This window comes from Tamandua tetradactyla, chromosome 13 (genome assembly GCF_023851605.1).
Source record: "Tamandua tetradactyla isolate mTamTet1 chromosome 13, mTamTet1.pri, whole genome shotgun sequence".
Lineage (NCBI taxonomy): Eukaryota > Metazoa > Chordata > Mammalia > Pilosa > Myrmecophagidae > Tamandua > Tamandua tetradactyla.
In genome coordinates this window covers 81,091,174-81,112,665 of record NC_135339.1, presented here as the reverse complement: position 1 = coordinate 81,112,665, position 21,492 = coordinate 81,091,174, and the positions used below count along the sequence as shown (strand labels likewise).

The window sequence follows — 21,492 nt, the reverse complement described above, 5'->3', positions numbered from 1 at the left end:
TGTTAGCTATTCTAATAGTGTTTTAAGCCTGAATTTTTCTTCCTTCCCCCATTCCAAGTTCAGATATAGCTTGGTTTCTGGTATATAATTCATAATAATATTTATGTCTTAATTTTGAATATAACTTTCTACCCATTGAGAGAGCAAGCCTTTTAACTAACATAAGATTGCATAGTTTTTAAAGATGGTTAAGCCAAACCTTAGTTTGTGTCACAGATTTTGGATCAAAGATAGTGCTCTTAGCAAAATTTCAGGGTATAATCCTCCGTTTTTTGTTTGTTTTTTTTAATTTTGAACTTCGGTATGAATTTTGGACTCCTGAGTATATTTGCATTTTGAATGGTGGTGGAATGTCTTTATACCCAGTTTCCAGAATGATCACATTTATGTTCTTCCTCACAGGCCAGCCCTCCAGATCTCTATATTGAAAGATTTAATATAGCTCTTGGACAATATATGGGAGCATTACAGAGCATTGTGCCTCTTTTCATATATATGGTAAGTTAGAAATTTCCCCCTTTCCAAATAAGACCATATTTTCACTGGTTAACGCATAAAAAGATGTAAGGTTTAAGCATGTTCTGTTTTTCCTTATTGTGATGTAACTGGAAATTAAACTATTTCAGTATTATCTGAATGTTGAAGGGTTTAGTTACTCTGCCCCTTCCCCTTTTTTTGTTTTAAAATTCCTTAAGTGACAATTGGCTGGATAGATAATTAGGCCAATAATCAGCAATCACCCAATGAGAATTTATTTTATTTCTGCCCCTTGGAAGAAGGCACTTTGCTTAGTCCTGAGAAGATGAAGATTTATAAGGAAGACTTGTCCTCAGAAAGTAGAGTTAAAATGTGCATTAAAAAAAAATATGATGAGTGAGAAATGCCCAATAAGTTGTTTCTGAAAAACTGGTGAAACAAAATATTGCTTCCATTTTGGTGATCTCTTTCATTTGGAAATTATGCCCATGAGTACAATTAGCTCCCTCCCTGTTTTAAATGTACAAACTCACAGTCTTATATTTGTGTTACGATTGAGTGGAGAGGTCATTAGAAACTGTCTATTCCAATTGTTCTTTGTTTAAAACATTGGGAAATGGAATGTTTTGCTTTTCTTATATTCTGTGACATATGGATTGCTATGCTGTGAAATGGCAATCTTGAAAAGTATTTATTTTAAGTATACTTAAATTTTTAAAACTAATTTAGAAAGCATTTTACAAAGATCATGAAATATTTTGTGATTTTTATTTATACTTATTTATTCCTTGGATATACTAATTTTAAAAGTTAATAGTGTTTCGTAATTAATGTAATTCTGAAGAAATAATTTTTGCCTTTTCTTTTACTAAGATGTTTACCTTAGAAGAAAATGAATTCCAAAAGGCTTTTTTGTTTAAGTTCAGCTACTCCTTTTTGAATCATGAAATTTTGTCAGAAAATGTCATTGATAATAATAGAGATGAGTGCATCTGGATCAGCAGAATTAACTTCTTGAGAAAGGGTTAGGAAAGCCTGACACTTAGCCACATTGTGCCACCTTTCTTATTTGTGTAAAATCCTCTGCTGAGTTCCCTCATTAGGAGTGTATCTTAGGTAAATAAATACCTTGTTATTGATAGAGCAACCATGTTCATTTCCATTTTAGCAAACAAACTCCTAAGGTTATAATGTTTTAAATGAAGAGAGACTATGAATTGAAATGGAACTGAAGGATAATGAAGAGAGACTATGAATGGAAGTGGAACTGAAGGATAGGGCCTGTTTGTGGTTAAGGGAGTTAGAGGTGGATAGACTTACTTCCATATCTGCTATTTCATGAGATTTACCAGTGAGCATGTTCGCTAGGGGAATTAGTAATAAAAAAAAAGTCTGAATCATCATGAATTGGATTTTAAGTAAAAATATAAGTGGCTAATTTTTTTTAAAAACTAGATTAAATAAGAGAGGAAAGTGGTAATGCCATAGTTGTTTTCTTAAATTTTATGGTAGTTTCCTAGGGTTTAAGGAGTGGATTATCATTTAAGAATAAATAAACTTCAAATTTATTCTTCCAACAAAATTCAAGTAAGGGATCTTAGGTTGTAAAATGAAGCTTAACTACAGCATCCCATTTATATTGAGTTTGGAATTGCTTTATAGTTATTTGTGAGAAACTGTTATGTAAATTGTTTTCCATTGTCCAGAACATAGAAATGTGTTGGATTTTGTCATTGCTTATTGAGAAAGTTTCTTAAAGAGTTTGATTTGTTGACCTATCAACTCCATAATCAGCAAAAATCTCCTTGGTAGACACAGAAACTGAAGAGGAATTTTTTAAAGCATTACTTGTCAAAATTAGTGTGTTTGTCTTAGAAGTCTGTCTATATGAGTATTTAAGAAACAAAGTCATTAAACTCAAAGATAAATTGTCTGAGAGACCCTGAATTACCAGAAAAGATAGTTGTTGAACGACACAGAGATGAATTACATTGTTTATATATTTTTTAGATTGTTGGAGCTTAAAATTATTGTATCTGAGAAAAAGTTGAATGTCCTCTCTTACTTTAAAAAGGTGGAAAAACTTAGAATTTCTAAGTACTTCTGAAGTTTTAATTATTTCTCTATTTAATGGATTCTCATTCCTTAGGAAAGAGTAAGAAGGGCCTGTTAGAATGCTGTGCTTTGATGTTTTCAGTGTTAACAGCATGATATACAATGAGTGAAAAGCACTATAAATGTAGAATATTTCCCTTTGGGAATTTAACAATGTTATCTTTAATTCTTGTGTATAATCTCCAAAGTCTCAAAGAAATATCTTACTCACTTTTCAGAGGCCTATAATGCAAAATCAGTTTCTGAATTTAAAAACCTAATATGAAAATAGCTATAAAGTTGAAATTTTTATTGGTTTAATTAAAAAGTAAACTGCTTTACTAGATCATTTATTTCCAAATGGGAAAGAAATGCTTATAAATAAATATGGCAGACAGCTTAATCTCTTTATCGTATAATTCCTGTGAAAGCATAAACCTATTAGCTGGGAAAACTTCTATAAAAGACAGCTTGGAAAGGGGGAACTAGGCCTATCTGATATTAAAATGAATGATAAGGCTACAGTGGTTAAAAGTATATGTCATTGGTACAGGATTCAGTGGATCAAAGGAACAGAGCCCAGAAATAGACTGAGGTAAATGTGGGAATTTAGGGAAGGAAAAAGGTGACATTTCAAATAAATAAGAAAGAAATGGATTATTTCATAGCTGATGTCATTTTTGGGTTGGAGGTTGGGAGTAGAGGCAACCAATCATTACATAATTCATTCTAGTAGATTCTAAATGAAAGAAATTTTTAGAAAAATAACTAGAAGAAATCATGCCCAAATATTGGAGGGGGACAAGGCTTTTCTAAACAAGAAGCCATGAAGGAAAATATTAGACTTTGACAAAAAATTTTTTTAATTCTTTGCATAGCGGAATACCATTAATGTAAAGTAAGTGGGAAAAAAATGCAAAACATAAACGAATTCTTTTCCGTAATAGGTAATGAGGTTTTATGAATTAGAAAAAGATCAAGAATCCTATTTTTCAATTGAAAAAATGAATAAAGGATATGAATAGATAGTTCATGTGAAAAAGAAATGCAAATGGCTTATAAACATGAAGATACGCCCCAAATCATAATTAAAGAAATGCAAATTAAAACAAAATAACTTTTTAATTTTGTTTATCTCTTTCAATTAGTGAAAGTTTGATAATATCTAGTTCTGGTTAGTCTTGTAGGGAACCAACCTCCTCGTGCTTTTGGTGGAAATGTAAATTGGTAAAATCCTCTTTGGAAGACTATTTGACACTGTTATTCAAAATTAAATTGTGCATACTCAGAATTCTTACCTGCCATGTGGGAGATCCGGGTTTGATTCCCAGTTCATGCACCTGTGAAAAAAAAACAAAACAAACAAAAAAAACACACACTCTGACTCAGAAATTGTATCCATAGAAATTTATCATAGGAATAAACTCATAAATGTATGCAATTATATATGCACAAAATGTTTGTAGCCCTTTTTTTTAATACTTTCAAACGTACAGGACAGTTATGAAAATAATACAAACTCTATACAGAGAACTCCAGCATACTCCTACCCTGTCTGCCACCCCAGATAACCAGATTCGCCAATTTTAACATTTTGCCTCATATGCTATGTCTTTCTGTCCATTAATTAATCCATTTTCTGAACACTTTGAGTGTAGGTTGTATATGTCATATTCCTTGAACATTTAATATTGCCATGTACATTTCCTAAGAACAAAAATATTAATTTATGTAATCACCTTAAATGCAGTTATTAAGTTCAAAGTTAAATCAGTTTTTTCTTATGTCTCAATAATGTCCTTTTGAGCCTTTTCTCCTCCCTTGCTAGATCCATCCAGGATCGTGTATTGCATGTAATTGTCATTGTCTTGTTAGTTGTTCTTTCTTTTTTTTTTAATTGTGGAAACATATATAAATATAAACTTTCATCTCAACCTCTCCAAAGCATACCATTCAGTGAGATTAATCGTATTTACAGTATTGTGGTACACTTACCACCTTCTAATATAAGAACTTCCCCTTCACCCCAAATAGAAACCCTATACTCATTATACATTAACTGTGCATCTTGCTTCCTTCCATCCGTGGCAACCACCTGTACTTTTGTCTCTATGAGCTTGCATATTCTTTGGTATTTTTATTTTAGTTACCATGGGGCTTAAATTTAACATTCTGCATCTGTACCTATCTCTTTTGCTTTGAGATAAACTTAACTTCAGTAGTACATACAAATTATGATCCCGTACACCTCTGCTCCCCCACTTTTATGTAGTTCTTGTTACAAATCATGAATCCAAAACCACTGATTTATCATTACATTTTGTGCATTTGCCTTTTAGATCTTTTTTGGAAATAAAAGTCGTTTCAAAACCACAAATACAATAGTACTGGCATTTATATTTACCTTTGTCATTACCCTTACCAGAGATCTTTGTCTCTTCATGCAGCTCCTATCTATTGTCCTTTCCTCGCAACCTGCAGAACTCTTTAGAATCTCCTGTAGGATTGATCTAGTGGTGAGGAACTCCCTCAGCTTTTGTTTATCTGAGAGTGTCTTCTCCCTCATTTTTGAAAAACAGTTTTGCCAGATTTAGAATTCTTGATTCGCAATTTTTTGCTTTTAGCACTTTATATATGTCATCCCACTACCTTCTTGCCTGTATAGTTTCTGGTGACAAGCAGAAATGAGCACTTAATCTTATTGAGGCTGCTTTGAGCATGACACGTTGCTTCTTGTGACTTTCAGATTTCTGCCTTTGACATTCAGAGTTTAATTATAACATACTGTGTTCTGGGTATATTTGAGGTTATCTTGTTTGGAGTTCGTTGAATGTTGTGTGTGTTCTCATCTTTCGTTAAATTGGGAACGTTTTCAGCCATTGTTTATTTGAAAATTCTCTGCCCCTTACTTTCTTCTCTCTCTTGGACTCCCACAATGTGTATATTGGTATGCTTGATGGTGTCCCACAGGTTCCTCAGGCTTTGTTTACTTTTTTCCTTCTTCTTTTTGCTCCTCAGACTAGTTGATTTCACTCATTCTTTCTCCTATCATGTCCTAATGGAGCTGTTGAAACCCTCTAGGAAATTTTTTTTTAGTTCTAAAAGCATTTTATTTTACCCAATATATAAAAAAAAAAATTATTATTTCTGTATTGCACATTAGCCCCCATTTGTATGTGTCTGTATGGTGGCAGTGTTCTCCATTAGCAATGGATGGAGGTGGCCTGTAGGTACAACAACTGAGGAGTGGGAGGGGAACTTTGGTGTTTACGTATATTCTAGTTTGCAAGCCGCTGAGATGCAGTATACCAGAAATGGAATGGCTTTTTACAAAGGGTATTAAGTTGCAACTTTACAGTTCTAAGACTATGAAAATGTTCAAATTAAGGCACCAACAAGAGGTTACCTTCACTCAAGTAACCCAATAAAGTTCGGGGTTTCTCTCTCAGCTGGAGGGCACATGGCAAGAGCTGCTGGCTTTCTCTCTCAGCTTCTTGTTTCATAAAGCTTCCCCAGGGCAGTTTTCTTTCTTCATCTCCAAAGGTCTCTGGCTGTGTAAGCTCTGTTGGTGCTCGTGGCTCTAAAGCTTTTTTGAAAATGGTTCCCTCTTAAAGGGCTTCAGTAAACAACCCCACCTTGAATGGGTAGAGACACATCTCCATGGAGATGATCTAATCAGAAGTTACCACCCACAATTGGGTGGGTCATATCTCTATGGAAATAATAAAAAGATCTCACCCAGCAATACTGAATGAGGATTAAAGGACATGGCTTTTCTGGCGACCCTCTAGAGAATTTTAACTTACATGATTTTCAGCTCTATTTGGTTCCTTTTCATAATTTCTATCTCTCTATGGATATCCTCTTTATGTTCATCTGTTATTTTCATGATTTCCTTTAGTTCTTTTTCCATGTTTTTTCCTTTAGCTCTTTGAGCATAGTTAGGTCCTTTTTTTTTTTAAAGTCTTTGTTTGGTATGTCCTAGGTCTGTTCCTCCTAATTAATCGTTTCTGTTGCTTTAATCTTCTCCTTGCCTGGGCTCATTGCTTCCTTTTTCTTTGTATATTTTGTGACCTTTTGTTGAAATCTGGGTATTTTGATATTTTAATGTGTTATCACTGGAATTTAGTTTCTGAGTGAGTGCTCCTTAAGCTTGTACCTAGCAAGTGTTACGACAGAGCTTTCCTTGAATGCCAGGAGCCAAACAAACAAACAAACAAACGAGTAGTAGTAGTAACAAAAAGAACACTTTTCCAATCTTTGCAGGGTTTATCCAAACAGTGAGTTTAGAGAATAATTTCAGGCCAAATTAGAGGAATTTGGCTTCCTTGGTCCTTTCTGTGCATACATCTTATCTTGGACATGTGTATGCAGCCCTAGGAATTTTCCTGTTTACACAGATACTAATGTCTCCTCTTCCCAAGAAACATGCAGGACAAATTCTGAGATGGCGAGCCCCTCAGGGCACCACCAGATTGGGCCAGGCATACATACTCCCAGTATGTGCCTGAAGGTTACTTTGCTCCCTCTAGAACTGGGATTAGGGCTTCACACTGGGAGCATGGGTCGAATTCCTTATTGAGCTGGTGAAGGATCAGGGTGGGGCCAGCCAGGATACTACAAGATCCTACTACTTTCTTTTTTAGGAAAAAATAAAGAACATTCACACATATGCAAGGAGCATTTTAGAAAGAGATCTTCCCATTGGTAGAATGGGACCATTGGAAATGTGACAGACATTTTTTATTGCATACCCTTTTGCGTAGTTTTATTTTTTTAATGATGCACTTTTTAAAAATAATCTTTTAAAGGGTAAAGATCTTGTTACAAATTAAGAGAGAATCATTGAGCAAATTAACATTCTTTATATTTTCCACCCTTATGTAGTTAATTAGCATGTAAACATGAACAAATTCCTTTTTTTTTTTTTTACTTGTTAATTCTATTCAAGAAACTTTTAGCTGCAAGAAACGGAAAATCTGACTCAGAGTGATTAAAGTAATACAACTCCAGAAGTTAGTCTCCAGGGTTGGTTCAATCTATGGGTCAACAGTGTTACTGATAGCTCAGATTTTTTGTCTCTTTACTGTCACAATAATGGTTTCATCTTGTTCTTCTCATAATTGTGAGATGACTGTATGAAACTTCTTCCGCAAGCCTGGTTTGCTCTAAGTCTAATTGGGCTATGGCCTCTAGGGAATGCCGTAAACTGATTGACTTAGACTAATCATGGGTAGAATGTGTTTTGGGGAGGCAACCAGTATTTATCTGCTGACTGCTTTCTACCCAGATCATAGATAAATGGGGTACTTTTCATTAGTGTTTCCCAGTGTTGCCTTTAGATGATAGTATAATAATATATATATTAATATATGTATCCCTGTCTAGTTAATGTTGGGGATATGTATCCCTGTCTAGTTAATGTTGGGGTATGTTCCAGTGTTTTTTTTTGAATATGTGTGGTTCATAGCATTTTATCTTTGTATGCTTTTAAGCCTCTTGCCAGAAAAACATTAAACCAATGTTTTTGTTGTTTGATCTTGGGTTTTTATGTATTGGCGAGGACCACTTTGGTACATTATTTACTATTTTTAGTGCTTTAGTTCATTAGGATAGCTAATTATTTTTCCCTAATTGATACACTGAAAAAGAATTTATTTATTTTCCTTTTCAGAATAAGTTTTACATTGAAACCAAGCTTAACAGAGACCTAAAAGATGACCTTATAAAGCTGTTTACGGAACATGTTGCAGAAAAGCACATTTACAGCCTAATGCGTAAGTAATTCAACTTATTATAAGATAACACTAACAGTGATTGGTTTTTTTTGGTCTGAGAGTATTATCTTGTAAACGCCAATGTTGATATCTTCTGAACCAGGTAGCAAGAAGTATTGAATGTTTATAGAGAGGGAGACTGAGCAGTTGAAAATGTGACTTGAAAGGTACCCAGTGAGCAGGTAGCAGCTTAGGTGGGTCATTTGACAATGTCTTTGTATCTGGCCTGATACTTTACTGCCTTTTTTTTTTCCCCCAACAGTGGGGAAAATGTTATTAGGTGGTTCAACTCTTTGTTACCGGTAACTCTAGAAGGAGTACATTATTCTACTTTTGAAATAGTAGTATAGAATCCTCCCTAACTTCTCTTGAGTGCAAAAATCCTTCACTAGTCTGGCTCTATCATTTACTATGTGTCTTAGGTAAGCTTCTTAACCTCTTGGGGGTCCTGTGTTTTTCTCTTCTGTAAAATTGGAATATGGAATATGTTTCATGGGGCTATGCAGATTATTAAGTAAGAAGATCAAAGTGTCAAGCCCAGTTAGTTTCTTCTCTCTCTCTCTCTCCCTATTCCTGTGCTCCCTGCTTCCCACAGCTGGTAGATTCTCTTCTTACCTTTCCTACAAGAATATACCTCTCCAAGTGGAGTCTAGAAGTCCCTCTAAAACCTGATAGCCTAATGTCCTTTAAAAACTCAATTTTGTGTAGCATATTATGAAACCATATTTTAGGGTTTTCCACATAATTTTGGATTTGCATTGTTTTTGCTTGCTTATTAGTCATAATTAGTTTCTTTCATAATGAACTTTTACCAGAATTTACAAAAGAATTGTTCTAAACTTGATAAAAAAATTTTGTCATTTTTGAGTTTAAGTAGAAGAAGAAGGGATTTTTGAACGTTGGACCATTTTATTTTAGAAAGGCAGGATTTTCAAATAATATTGTAGATGAGGATAGTATTTGTTTCATTACTGTATTTTCAAGAGATTCAGAATCTTGGAAATATGACTTGCTTTTTTCTTTTAAGTAACTGAACATATGTTTACAAAACATCTTTAAACATCTCATAAGATGTTTCACCTATTAATTATAACCATTCAGTTATTTCCTTTGATGTTGACAGTGTCATTTTGCTTTCATTGTAAAACAGAATGTGGCATTTTGAAATCTTCTGTTAAAGTTCTATAAAGAAATGCTACCATTTGGTAAAAAGCAAACGTTTTTATATTAACTTAGAAGTAATTTTATTGACATGCAAAATGACTATTCAAAAGAGAATTTAGTAGTTCTGATCAGGTAAGGGAAAACATATGAACAGGTTACTTCTGCCTTTTATTTATTATATAGTATGGTTTTTAGTAAAACTACAATTAAAGGGGAATATGCTTTTCTTTTTCAAGTAAACTGAAGTTCTGAGTCTTTGTAAGTTGGTTAAAATGAATTTATCAGATATTTATTGAGCAAATAACTGACGTTGTGCTTAGAATAGAGACACACAAGTGACCACTGGTCTTATTGGTTTAGGCTTCACAAGAACATGGACTCTATGAATGCTTAGACAGTGTTATGTGTATGCTCATCAAAAAAAATATTTTTAAACACACACAGACTTTGTTTACTATGCAGCAGGAACTTCTAGATACTTTACAAATATCAACTTAAAATTTAATTCTTATAACCCTGTAAAGCAAATACAATCATTGCTTCCTTTTAATGAATGGAAAAACTGAGTATGGAGAGGTTAAAGTTAATTTAAACCAGAATAAACAAATATTAAGGACTGATGTCTTCTTTGTACCTATATGTTCTCCTATCACTCATCTCCTTACTCCAACAAAACAAGTTAACTACACCTACATTTCTATAATTTTCTGAAATCTGTTGACTAATTTCCTTGTGGCTTCAGATATGTCTGGAAATGCTGGTATACCATTTATTATTACTGTGTAATAAATCACCCCAAAACATCATGTCTTAAAACAATAATAGTCTTTGTTTTGCTCACAGATCTGCAGTTGGGGCAGGTTTTGCTCAGGCAGCTTGTCTCTGATCTACTCAACATTGGCTGTTGTAGCTCGACTGGGGGCTTTCAAGATGGCCCATCACATGACCAGCAAATTGGTCCTGGCTCTCTGGGTTTACTCCAAGAGTAGTGTCACTTCTGAATTTTCTGTTGAGTAGTCAGTCATAGAGCCCAAATTCAAGGCTTAGGCACCTAGACACTGCCTCTCTGTCGCAGGCATGCCAAAAGAATTTGGGCCCATATTTGTTGATTGATTGGTTGGTTGATTGATTGCATGGGCAGGCACCGGAATCAAATTGGGGTCTTCAGCATGGCAGGCAAGAACTGCTACCTGCTGAACCACCATGGCCCACTCTGGGCCCAAGTTTTAAAACCATTACAGCTGGGCAAAATGAATACCCTCTCTGCTAATAAATAATTGATACTCAAATGCCCTATGTTATTAGCAAGTGTTTCATAAAGAAGATAGGCTTCTCATTGCAGATAAAGTTAGTTTTCTGTTATCTAACCATGGTATGATCATTTTCATACATATATGGCTTATAAGATAAAATGGCTTCTACTTTTGGCTGGTATTAAAATTGTTTTCCCTTGAAGTGAATTTTACTTTGAAATAAACTCTGAAAACAGAAATACTAGAGTCTGCGTTAAACAAGGTATTACTATTGATGATTCTGAGTACATGTGGCAAATATGTAGCAATAGGATAAGTTAACTGCAGAAATTTCCTGAGAAAAAGAAATGTATTGAGTTGCATAGAAAATTCATTCAGTTTTCCCAGAAAGTTTTAAATAATTGCATTTAGTTATTCACTTTAGGAGTTATCTTTTGCCTTTAAGTTCAGTCCTTTATAGTTTGAAATTTCTTGAAATCATGGGTATTTTTTTTGGGAGGGGGCATGGGCAGGCTCTGGAAATGGAACCTGGGTCTCCAGCATGGCAGGTGAGAATTCTGCCACCGAGTCACTATTGCATGACCAGAAAGGAAGGTTTGTTTTTTTTTTAATTTTTTTGTTTTCTTTTTGGCATGAGCAGCCTCCAGGAATTGAACCCAGGTCTCCAGCATTAAATCATGGGCATTTTTAATATTGATTTGGAGAATTACTTCTCAAATTAATAAAGAAGTCCTTGAGCAAGTCTGTGTAGCACTGAGGATTAACTGAAAGAACAGAAGAACTTGAGTTTTGTCCCCATTTAGCTATTAAAAAGTTGTGTGAATTACAGCAAGTCCTTTCTGTAGACTTAAATGTCATGATCTACAAAAAGAAAGAGATTAGGACTAGAAATCCTTCAAGGTTCTATTCTAGTTTTAAAAATAGATTTGTTGCCATTTGACAATTACTGGGACTATTGAAGGTTACTTCTTTCTTTTAAGTTCTGTGAGTATTAGAAGAAAACTGTTACTAAGGGTAACCTGTTTCACATAAAAGATCAGCGTTTCAGGGGTGGCACGGTGAAGTAAGAAAAAGTACAAGAGTTAGAGTGATATCCAAGTTCTCAGATCTCATCTGCCACAGCTAGATTATGTGACTTTGTTTTGAAATTTTGCTTGCTCATTTTGTTGTTTTTACTTTTCAGCCTCTGTTTTCTTATTTGTTTAGAATGTAGATAAGTAATAATAATGACTTGTGAGAATTAAATCTAGTAACATTTGTAATGTACTTAGTACTTGCTGAATACCAATATTTTCTTTCCTCTCTCTGACCACCCCTCCCCCACATATTGATTTTTTTTTCTTCTTGAAAGAAGAGATTAACCAGAAATTGTTTTAAACACTGTTTTCTTGAAACAAGTTTAGATGGAAAAGATTTTAGTAAAATGTTATGATTTATCAACTCAATCTTTTGTTAATGATGTAATAATTTTCAGTTAATTTAGCCTAAATTTTATACACATTTAGGCATAATTTAATCTGTGTATTAAATTTATTTTTTCATTGCTGTCAAATTTGACATAGTGATTATAGTTAAAGTGTTGTTTGCAAATGACTATGCTGAATTTGTGGTTGAACATGAAGAATTAGTGAGAACAAGGCTTATTAAAGGTCAAAATGATAGGGTCAAGAAATAGGAAGAAGTATTAATAAAGAAATAGAGCTTGGATTTTGGTGTACATGTTGAAATTAGAACTGTAAGTAGAAACTCTCAGAACCTAATATAATTTTTAAACATTTTAAAGCATTGCATCTTAAAGCAACATAATGCTTAACATTTGTCATCCTTGACACTTATCTGTGGCATTCAAAATTATAACTATCTATAGGTGATATTTTCAGAAGGATAGACTCGAGCAGTATACTTCTATAGCTTTCATATGAATTCAAATGTAATTCAAACATTGTATGCTTAAAATTATAAAGTCATAATTTGACCAAAGAAGATGGTGTTTCCATTTTTGAAAAAACATGGATAGAGGCAAATCAGTTTATACAGCTTCACAAGCCTAGCTTAGAGTAAAATAATGTCAAACGTTTTTTTCAGATCAGTGAATTGCAGATATTTGAGAGAGAAAAATGAGCTGTTCTGAGTCAGTATCTGTCATGTCAACTAAACAATGGTATCAGTGTGTCTTTGTCACTGATGTCACCTAGAGGAATTACTCCTACCCACTTTTAAAAATTTTTAACAGAATGTTTGTGAGGCAATAGAGAGGCTAAAAGAAAATTGACTCTCCTGTTCTGGTCCAGAGACAGGGTCATGTGGCTTACCAGAGTTGTGAAGATTAGAAGGATGAGCCTTTATAAGACAAAAAGTACATACATCTCTAGTATTTGGGAAAGTAAGTTTCTGACCCTGAGCATAGTTACTAAAATTACTAATATGTATCTTTGAGATAAGTGCCCAGATTCTCAAATATGATAAGTTAGGGGTAGGAGAAATGATTGAGGTAGTGTATTGTACTGTATTAAAGTCTAGAGAACACGTTATATCCCAGATATACATCTTTGGAATCTTGGACTTAATGGGAGGAAAGCACTTTCATCTCACTCACTAAGTTAATATAAGCATGGATACTATTACTTTTAAAAGACTTACTTATTTTCAGAATCTCTGTTAATTGAATTATTTCCATTAATGTTCCACAGACCTGCACATATTTACTTATTAGATTTAGTAATCTAAAAACTAAAGAAGTAATAACTTCTTCAGATTTTTTTTTAACTCTTTAATAAGAGTGGACAATGGTGGTGCAGTGGCAGAGTTCTCGCCTGCCATGCTGGAGACCCAGGATTGGTTCCCAGTGCCTGCCCATGTGAAAAAAAAAAACCTCTTTAATAAACTGTTGGTTTGACTGCTTAGACTGTGCTCTTTTCTTGCACTTTTACCCTTCAGTCTTTGGGAGAAAATAGTATAAAGAGGAAAGTCGACAATCGGTAAGTGTTGGACACTTTTTATAACTGTTTTCTCTTCTCATTTCAGCTTTACTTTTAGAAGCCCAGTCAACACCATTTCAGGTCACACCTTCGATCATGGCAAATATTGTGAAAGGCCTGTATACTCTCAGACCAGGTAAACATTCATAAATTCTTTTGGAGTTGGACTTGTTTGTTTATGGAAATTCAGGTCTTATCCAAGAAACATACAGGGCAATGTTTCTATATGTTTACCATTGTAAGGTCTTGACATTCATATTCACAAATCCATCTTCTTAGACATATGTAACATGAAAGGAGTCTAGAAGTGTTAGCAAAGTTACGGCATCTCATGAGAATATTTTGGAGAGAGATATAATCGGAATAGTAGAATCAAAAATCAAATATCACTATATTCAATGGCATGGTTTATAAATTATCTTATAATATCTGTCTTAGAATAAAACACTGTAAATTTAAAGGAACCACAAGATGCTTTCTTATATATCCTTCTGTGTGTTTGTAAGCCAAGACCTAAAACTTGTCATACAGTTGTCTAGCCATTTTAAAATGTACTTGGGAGAGAGTGCAGAAATTCTCAGGATAGAATATTGTTCTAAAGCCTGTAAACACAAGGGGTGCTTCTTTAACAGTAAGTGTACTAAATGCAAGTATCACCTTTTTGCAAAATTTCTTTTACCCTTTGAGGATTAAATGAAATAAAATATGATGGAAAGAGCTCAACATAGTACCTGATATAAGCATGTAGTCATTAGCTGGTGTTAATACTATCAAATTGGGTTTAATTATTATTTTAATTAACTGCTTAATTGGTAATAATTTCATTTTAAAGACATGTCAGGATTTAGTTTGCTAAAATGGAAACCAGGTGAAGACTGAGGTGCTCAGGCTAGACTGGGATGCCAAAATACCTTCTCTTTCAGGCTATTTTAAACCATTAGTGATTTCTAGAATATTCAGATTTAATGTTACCTAATTTTAGATCAGAACTTGAGCTCTATTCCTTATAACTTTTAACAGAAATTATTTGTATAAAGTAAGAAAAATATTTAATTGCATGTATCCATTCAGTTGATGTTTTTCTTCTAGTGTCTCAGAATTCTGAATTTCATTTTACTAAGGTATGATGAAAATGTTTCATGAATTTTATTTTTTAGTGCTAGGTTAAGAGTGGCTTTTTTTTTTAATATTAGAAGACATCTAAGTGCTGTATGATATTTCTAAATTTCACCTCCCAAGTTTGATGACCTTATCAGCTCTGGCTTTTATCTTAAGTAACAAAATCTTAGAGTAAAGTTAATTACTAAGAGTAGAAAAAGTTTTAGAAACATGTTTATCTGAAAACTATTTTATCCAAGTTTGAGCTCTTGTAATAGGATTCATTCTGTTCGTGAGGAGAATTCTGCATTTCAAGATTGTCCATTTGAAAAGGTGAATTTTGTCACAAACTAACCTTTTGCTGCCTTAGGTATTTTCTGAGATACGTTAAAACATATTTTAACATTTACATGTCTTGCCAGTTCCTATTTATATATTCCTGGTTTATTAAAGCATTTTTATTAATCTGACAGATTAGGGTTGGAGTATTTTAAAAGTGAACTTTAAATGTGAATGTCTTTCATTACAGTAGTTCTCAAGTGCTGATCAATGTATAATAACTCACCTGAATTACCTAAGAAAGTTTTTTAAGCTGTAGTTTTCTAAGTCTAGTTCTTGGAGATTCTGATGATTGTTACCATTTTGGTGTGTTTCTATCCAGTCTCCAGAAGCTTAGTTTTGAAATAATTCCAGCTGCCCATCTGGCCTTTCTGTCTTTACTATATGTTCTGACCTTGTTTCTTCCTCTTTATTTTAATGACTGTCTTGAGTTCCACCAAGCGTCAGATATTTTCAACTCCTGCCAGCTCTAACTGATTGGTTAGTAGTTCTCCAGAGCACTGTATTGAAAGTCTTTCTAAAGCCTTGGTGGAGTTGAGCTGGAAGGAGAAACACTAGTGAGACCATGTTGCCTTGAGTGTATGTGGGGGTGGATGGTTTGGCCCTATGTCATTGGAGGTGTTTATTTGCCATCTCTGACTTAGCTTTTCTCCTATTGGGCATTTAGATTGCTTCTACTTTTTTTACTTGCTAATGACCCAGCATTAAGCAGCATCAAGTATTTTTTTCAGTATTTAGAATTATTTGCTCAAATTATCGTTTTTAAAGTGGGTTTACTGGATTAAAAAGCATTGACATTTTTATGGTTTGTAATATATACAGTCAAAATGTTTCTATAAAAGGAAAATTTGAAAGAGCTAGATTAAAAGTGATAATGCAGATTTAGGCCATCAGCAAGGTCAAATGTCATGTCCTCACTACAGCGTCATGACAAGTGTTATGTTCTGACTACAAGACAGACATTATTTAAATTTAAAACTCATTGAGTAGGGAGGAGAGAGCATATTTTAGCTTGAATTTTTCTGAATGTAAACAAGGCAACTTATTACTGTTTTTTTTTTCCTTGTGATTTATCAACTCCTGTCTTTAACCAATTTTTCTGGTGTTATTGATTTGTACAAATGCTTTATAATAAATACTAATCTATCTTTATCATATCTGATGTAGATACTTTCTTCAGATTAGTATTTACCTTTGATTTTTTTCTCTTTCTTTTCTTTTTTTGAGGGTGCCTGGGCCAGGAATCAAACCTGGGTCTCCTGCATGGCAGGATTTAATGTAGTTAAAGTACATTCAAATAAAAAGTTTGTGATCCCTATGAGAAAGCGTTGTCACCAGATCATTAAAGGGACGTTAATACTGTACATATCCGTAATCCTCCCGCATTCTACCACTGAAGTAACCATGCACCCTTATTTACCTTTGATTTTGATAAATGATAGTTATTTTTCTATAGATTGTTCTTTTGACCTTTCCTTAGTATTTTGATTACCATTCTCTTTTACTGCCACATACATTAAATTTGCTAAAATTTAGCACAGATCAAAATATATTGATCAGTTATTTCCAACAAATATTCCTCCGCTGTTTATGAGGTACCGCCTTCTTTTTTATGTCTACTTATTAGCACCTGTTCTAGTCAAGTCTTTGGCCATTATATTGTTTTGATTAATGCCTAATAGGGCTGGTGTTTCCACCACGCCTCTTCCCACCAGTTTCCTTCCACTCAGATTCTTTGATAATCTCATTCATGTTTTTCCCCATGTTTAGAGTTTTTGACAAAAGCTGTTAAGAAATTTCTAGGAATTTTCTTTAAATTCTGTTAAATCAGTGAAATGTATTAATGCTTGCTTTCCTTACACTATAAATTATTTTTAAAAAGGGAATGAAAACTTCTCTGTATGTTCTTTACCAGAATGGGATTGCATTAATTTTTCCCTGTTTTAAGGTTGGTTTAATTAACATTTTTGTTCTATGAGCAAAAGAAAAATTCTTTTCCATTTGATTTAATTTGTCTCTATGATATCGCTAATGAATCTTTTCTTTCCCTCACAGAGTGGGTTCAGATGGCTCCAACCCTGTTCTCTAAATTTATTCCAAACATTCTCCCTCCGGCAATAGAATCTGAACTTTCTGAATATGCTGCTCAAGATCAGAAACTTCAAAGAGAACTTATACAGAATGGTTTTACAAGGCAAGTTTTTTTTTTTTTTTTTTTTTTTTTTTTTTACTAACTGACCAATTTGGCTTGACAGCCAAGGCCTGAGAACAGGAGATAATTGCCTAAGAGTCCAAGGTGCTGCTGGGAGAGGTGGTTATTTCCCTGTCCCTGGAAATGCTGAAGCTGGGATTTGATTTTATGGAAGGTGCTCTTGGCTAAGTGGATTTTGTAGAAGCACTTTCTTATTGATGGACAGTTAAAAACCATATCCTCAAGCACCTTGAGGAGCTCTCCCAACTCTGATACTCTCATGTTGGTTCTAAACATTTGGAAGAGTATTGTAGAAACTTGTGGTCAGTTATAATGTACTCTAATGACTGACTAGCAAAGAGGCTTTAGATTCTATATTTTATACTTTTACTTTTGCCCTAAACTTTAGTTGTTTCTTCTTAAAAACATATCGTATCTCTTTGTATAGTCCAGAAAATTTGCTTCTTTCATTTTAATATATAGGCTTTGTTAATTTTTCTTAAAATTTGCAATTCAGTATCATGCCCACATCTGAGAAAGTCTTGCAAAGTGCATATTTTCAGCTAAAGTACATTAAAATAAAAAAATTATCATCCCTGTGGAAAAGCACTGCCACCAGATCATTAAAGGGACCATTAAAACTGTACGTATTCATAATCCTTCTCTTTTACGTATCCTCTCTTATTTGAATACCTGGCTTTTTAAAAGAAGAGCATTGTAGAAAGAAAGAGCTTGGGGTCCTCACTTAGGTGGAGTTGTGATGGTAAATATCAGGTTGAGTTTTGACACACTTAGCTGGCTGGGTCTGGGGATGGACAGGCCTTCTCTCAAAAGTCCTGAGGCCAGATTGGATCTCAGAAAAACTGATCTTGACCCAGATCACAGTTAGTAAGTCTCTAGTCCCGACACGGGATAGGAAAGAAAGCAGGTGATTTTCTCTTTGTTGACTGTGAATTGGCATTTATTTCCCTTATGTCCTGGTGGCACCTATTTCATGTAGTTGTGGGGTGTGGGGGGAATCCACTGGTTAAATACCCCATTGACAGCTCACACTAGAAAAGCTCAAGTGAAGCCATGTAGGTAAACCTGGCAAACCTGACATTTTTGTGGCAAGTCAAGGGAAGGAAAGTCCAGTGGGAAATGCTAGAATATAAATAGGAGCTAGTTTTTTTCCCTGATGTCCAGTGGTCAGGTGCTTATTACCTTTACTTATATATTTCTAGGAGAGCAGTATTATTTCCGTACACATAACAGGGCTATTTAATGCCGTGTTGATTTTTATGTAACTCTTTTTGAAAAACTGATACGTTCATATGATTCAGAATTCAAAGTGATACAAGAAGTACACATTGAGAAGTTTGGTTCCCACCCCTTCCTTATCTATTGTTTTCTAGTAAGTAACTGTTTTATTAGTTTCTTGTGATTGCTGTCAGTGTTTTTTTTTAAATATGTAGATATAAGCAAACGTGTTCCTCTTTAATTACTTTCTTATACATTCCATTATGTAGATATACTATAACTTTTTTTAACCAGTCCTCTGTAGACAACCATTTGAATTATTTCTAGTCTTTTCTTACTACAAATAACAAATAATGCTGAAAGAATAACCTTATACACACACAATTTTGTATGTATTGCCAGTATATATGAAGGATAAATTAGCAGAAGTGAGAATTTAAATTCCCAATAGCTGGATCAAGGTTAAATGCATTACAATTTTGATTAACTCTGCCAATTGCCCTTCAGAGCAGTCTTCAGAGGGAATTGTGCTATTTTGCATATCCATAAGCAAAGTTTGAATAGTACCTGTTCTTCATGGACTTGCCTAATAATCTGTTATTATTCTTTTGAATTTTTGCCAATCTGACAGGTGAAACATAATTACCAAGGGTTGATTTAATTTTCATTTTTCTTCTTATGAGTGAGTAGGCATATTTTCATGTTTTTAAGGACCATTTGAATTTGTTCTTTTGTAAGCTACCTATTTATGTTCTTTGCTCATTTTTTTGTCTTTCATGCTTTTATTCATGTTTTATTTGAATACTTTTAATTTTAGAGATGAGCTTAATCATACCTTAAAACAGCCTTGTGAAGAGCTTTTATTACCATGAAGCAGTATAGCAGTATAGTTGTGGGTTTCTCAGAGCAGCATAAGTTTTCTTCCACAATAGTGTGTAGTACTGTTTAAACACATCAAGAGACATTTCCCTAATCCTAATTTTGAAACTGGAATAAGAGAATAGAGTTCAGGGCCACTTGGTACAGTATCTTGTATGTAAAATTTGCTTGAGATGAGATGAATACCGACTCTATAAATGGTATTGTTGTCTTTGTACACGAAGGACTAAATATGTCACTGTTCAGCCAAGGCAAAATTGGGACACATTCAAGGAAATGCCTGGGATTGTTGGTATGAATTAGAATTTTTGTTCCTCTCAGTGGAACTCTTCCTAAACTGAGGTTTAAATATTAGGCAGTATCCCAAGAGGTGATAAAATGTTCTTTTTTGACATACTTAATTGGGCCATTTTTATTATTAATTATTTATTAAGCATTTGCTGTGAGGATTAAACTTTGCCTCATGAATGATTCTGATGGTGCCTTGCACAGAGTAGGACCTGCCCAAGCTGGCATCTCATGTCCGTGCCAAGCTACTTCTGACCTCACCTAGACCCTAATCAGAAATATATATATATAGCACCAAGCATATGTAGCAGCTTATAGGAAGGTTGCATGTACTTCCAGCTCTTGTGGATAGCTCTTCCACACTCTGCCCTGTCAAATTTGATGCTTTCTGTGGTCATTATTTGGCTAGGATAGTTTTAGAAGAAATGGTATCATTGATTCACAGAGAATATAGTAGATTCTCTAACAATAATTCTGTTACTGGCCATTCGGATATGAGTAGTCATTTTATCATTCATGCCTGATCAAGCTCATGATTCCTGCTTAGCTTTGCAAACTACTTTTAAATTTAAGATTATGTTTCACTTTTCTGATGTAGGGGCCCCAAGTAGGCAGCACACAGCTTTAATGTGAATGGCAAAGAATGAGTCTGAAATGTTTCAAAATAATGTGTGGATATTGTCAGTTATCCTCTTTTACAGCTAGTGCATAGATTGTCATTTGAGCTGGAGTTTATGTGAAACATGACCGTGGAAATATAGAGTAGACTTATTTTAAAGCTGAAATTATTATATAGGCTAGAAGCAACATTTTCTTTTGTCTGTTACCTGCATAGTTAAATTGATTTAGAGGGAGGGTATCTATTGTCAAGATTACATTATGGAAGATAGGCTCATTGGCGAATTTTCTAAATGGAAGCCCATAGCTAGAACATGAACTCATGTGGTACCTTTCAAAGGGTGTGCCAAATAGCTTGTAAAGACAAATACATTTTCTTGCTGAGGAGTGGTTACTTAGATTTTTGAATCAAAATTGAACCTTTTTTTGGGGGGGGGGATATTGCTGGTCGTTTACCTGTGAGAGTCACACTAGAATGGGGGGCTTTTTCATTTAGTAGAAGAGGTATGTTTTGAAGGGTAGCTTATAGCTTTCCAGACTTGTAGTATTTGATTAATGTCTTTGGCAGCCTGTTACATACATCACATTTATACTTTCTTCCTGCCTCCTGTTTTCACACATGTATATTTGCATGTTCACTTTTGTTTACCCTTTAGATGGGTGAGAATGAAGGTTGTTTTTGGAAATTGAGATTCCAGACATAAAATCTCATATCTTCCATTTTGATCACCATTAGCTTGTTTGTTTCAGAGTATATGGTATATGCTATTGTGATGGCCCAGTGTAAATAACTATGTAAGGCACTCAGCTTGCTTATTGCTATTTATGGTGTTAACGATAAAGGTGTTCAGAAACTGGCATTAGGGCAGATCTGTTTAGGATTCTTTAGACTGCCAGAGGCTAGTTTATACTTACTGTTATATCTTTTTCTCTAAATGTAGCCTGGAGAAAAATCCTTCAGACCTCATTTTGTGTAAGTGTGGGTTTTTATTTTTTTATGCCAGTCATTAAAGTTCCTCTTGCAGCCCAGGAAGAGGTTTCTGTTCTGGCCTAAGCATAACCAGAGAAAGAAAGTGGGGAATTTTGGTTGTCTGGAA

At 34.2% G+C, this 21,492-nt stretch overlaps 1 protein-coding gene across 1 annotated transcript in view; it reads left to right on the top strand.

Moving 5' to 3' along the window:
- The window catches only part of CACUL1 (CDK2 associated cullin domain 1), a 105,811-nt gene that overhangs the window by 68,043 nt on the left and 16,276 nt on the right, over positions 1-21,492 (top strand). The window contains exons 4-7 of the mRNA XM_077126177.1: positions 403-498; positions 8,246-8,348; positions 13,790-13,879; positions 17,236-17,374. Coding sequence (XP_076982292.1) covers positions 403-498; positions 8,246-8,348; positions 13,790-13,879; positions 17,236-17,374 — 428 coding nt within the window. The remainder of the gene's footprint in view (positions 1-402; positions 499-8,245; positions 8,349-13,789; positions 13,880-17,235; positions 17,375-21,492) is intronic.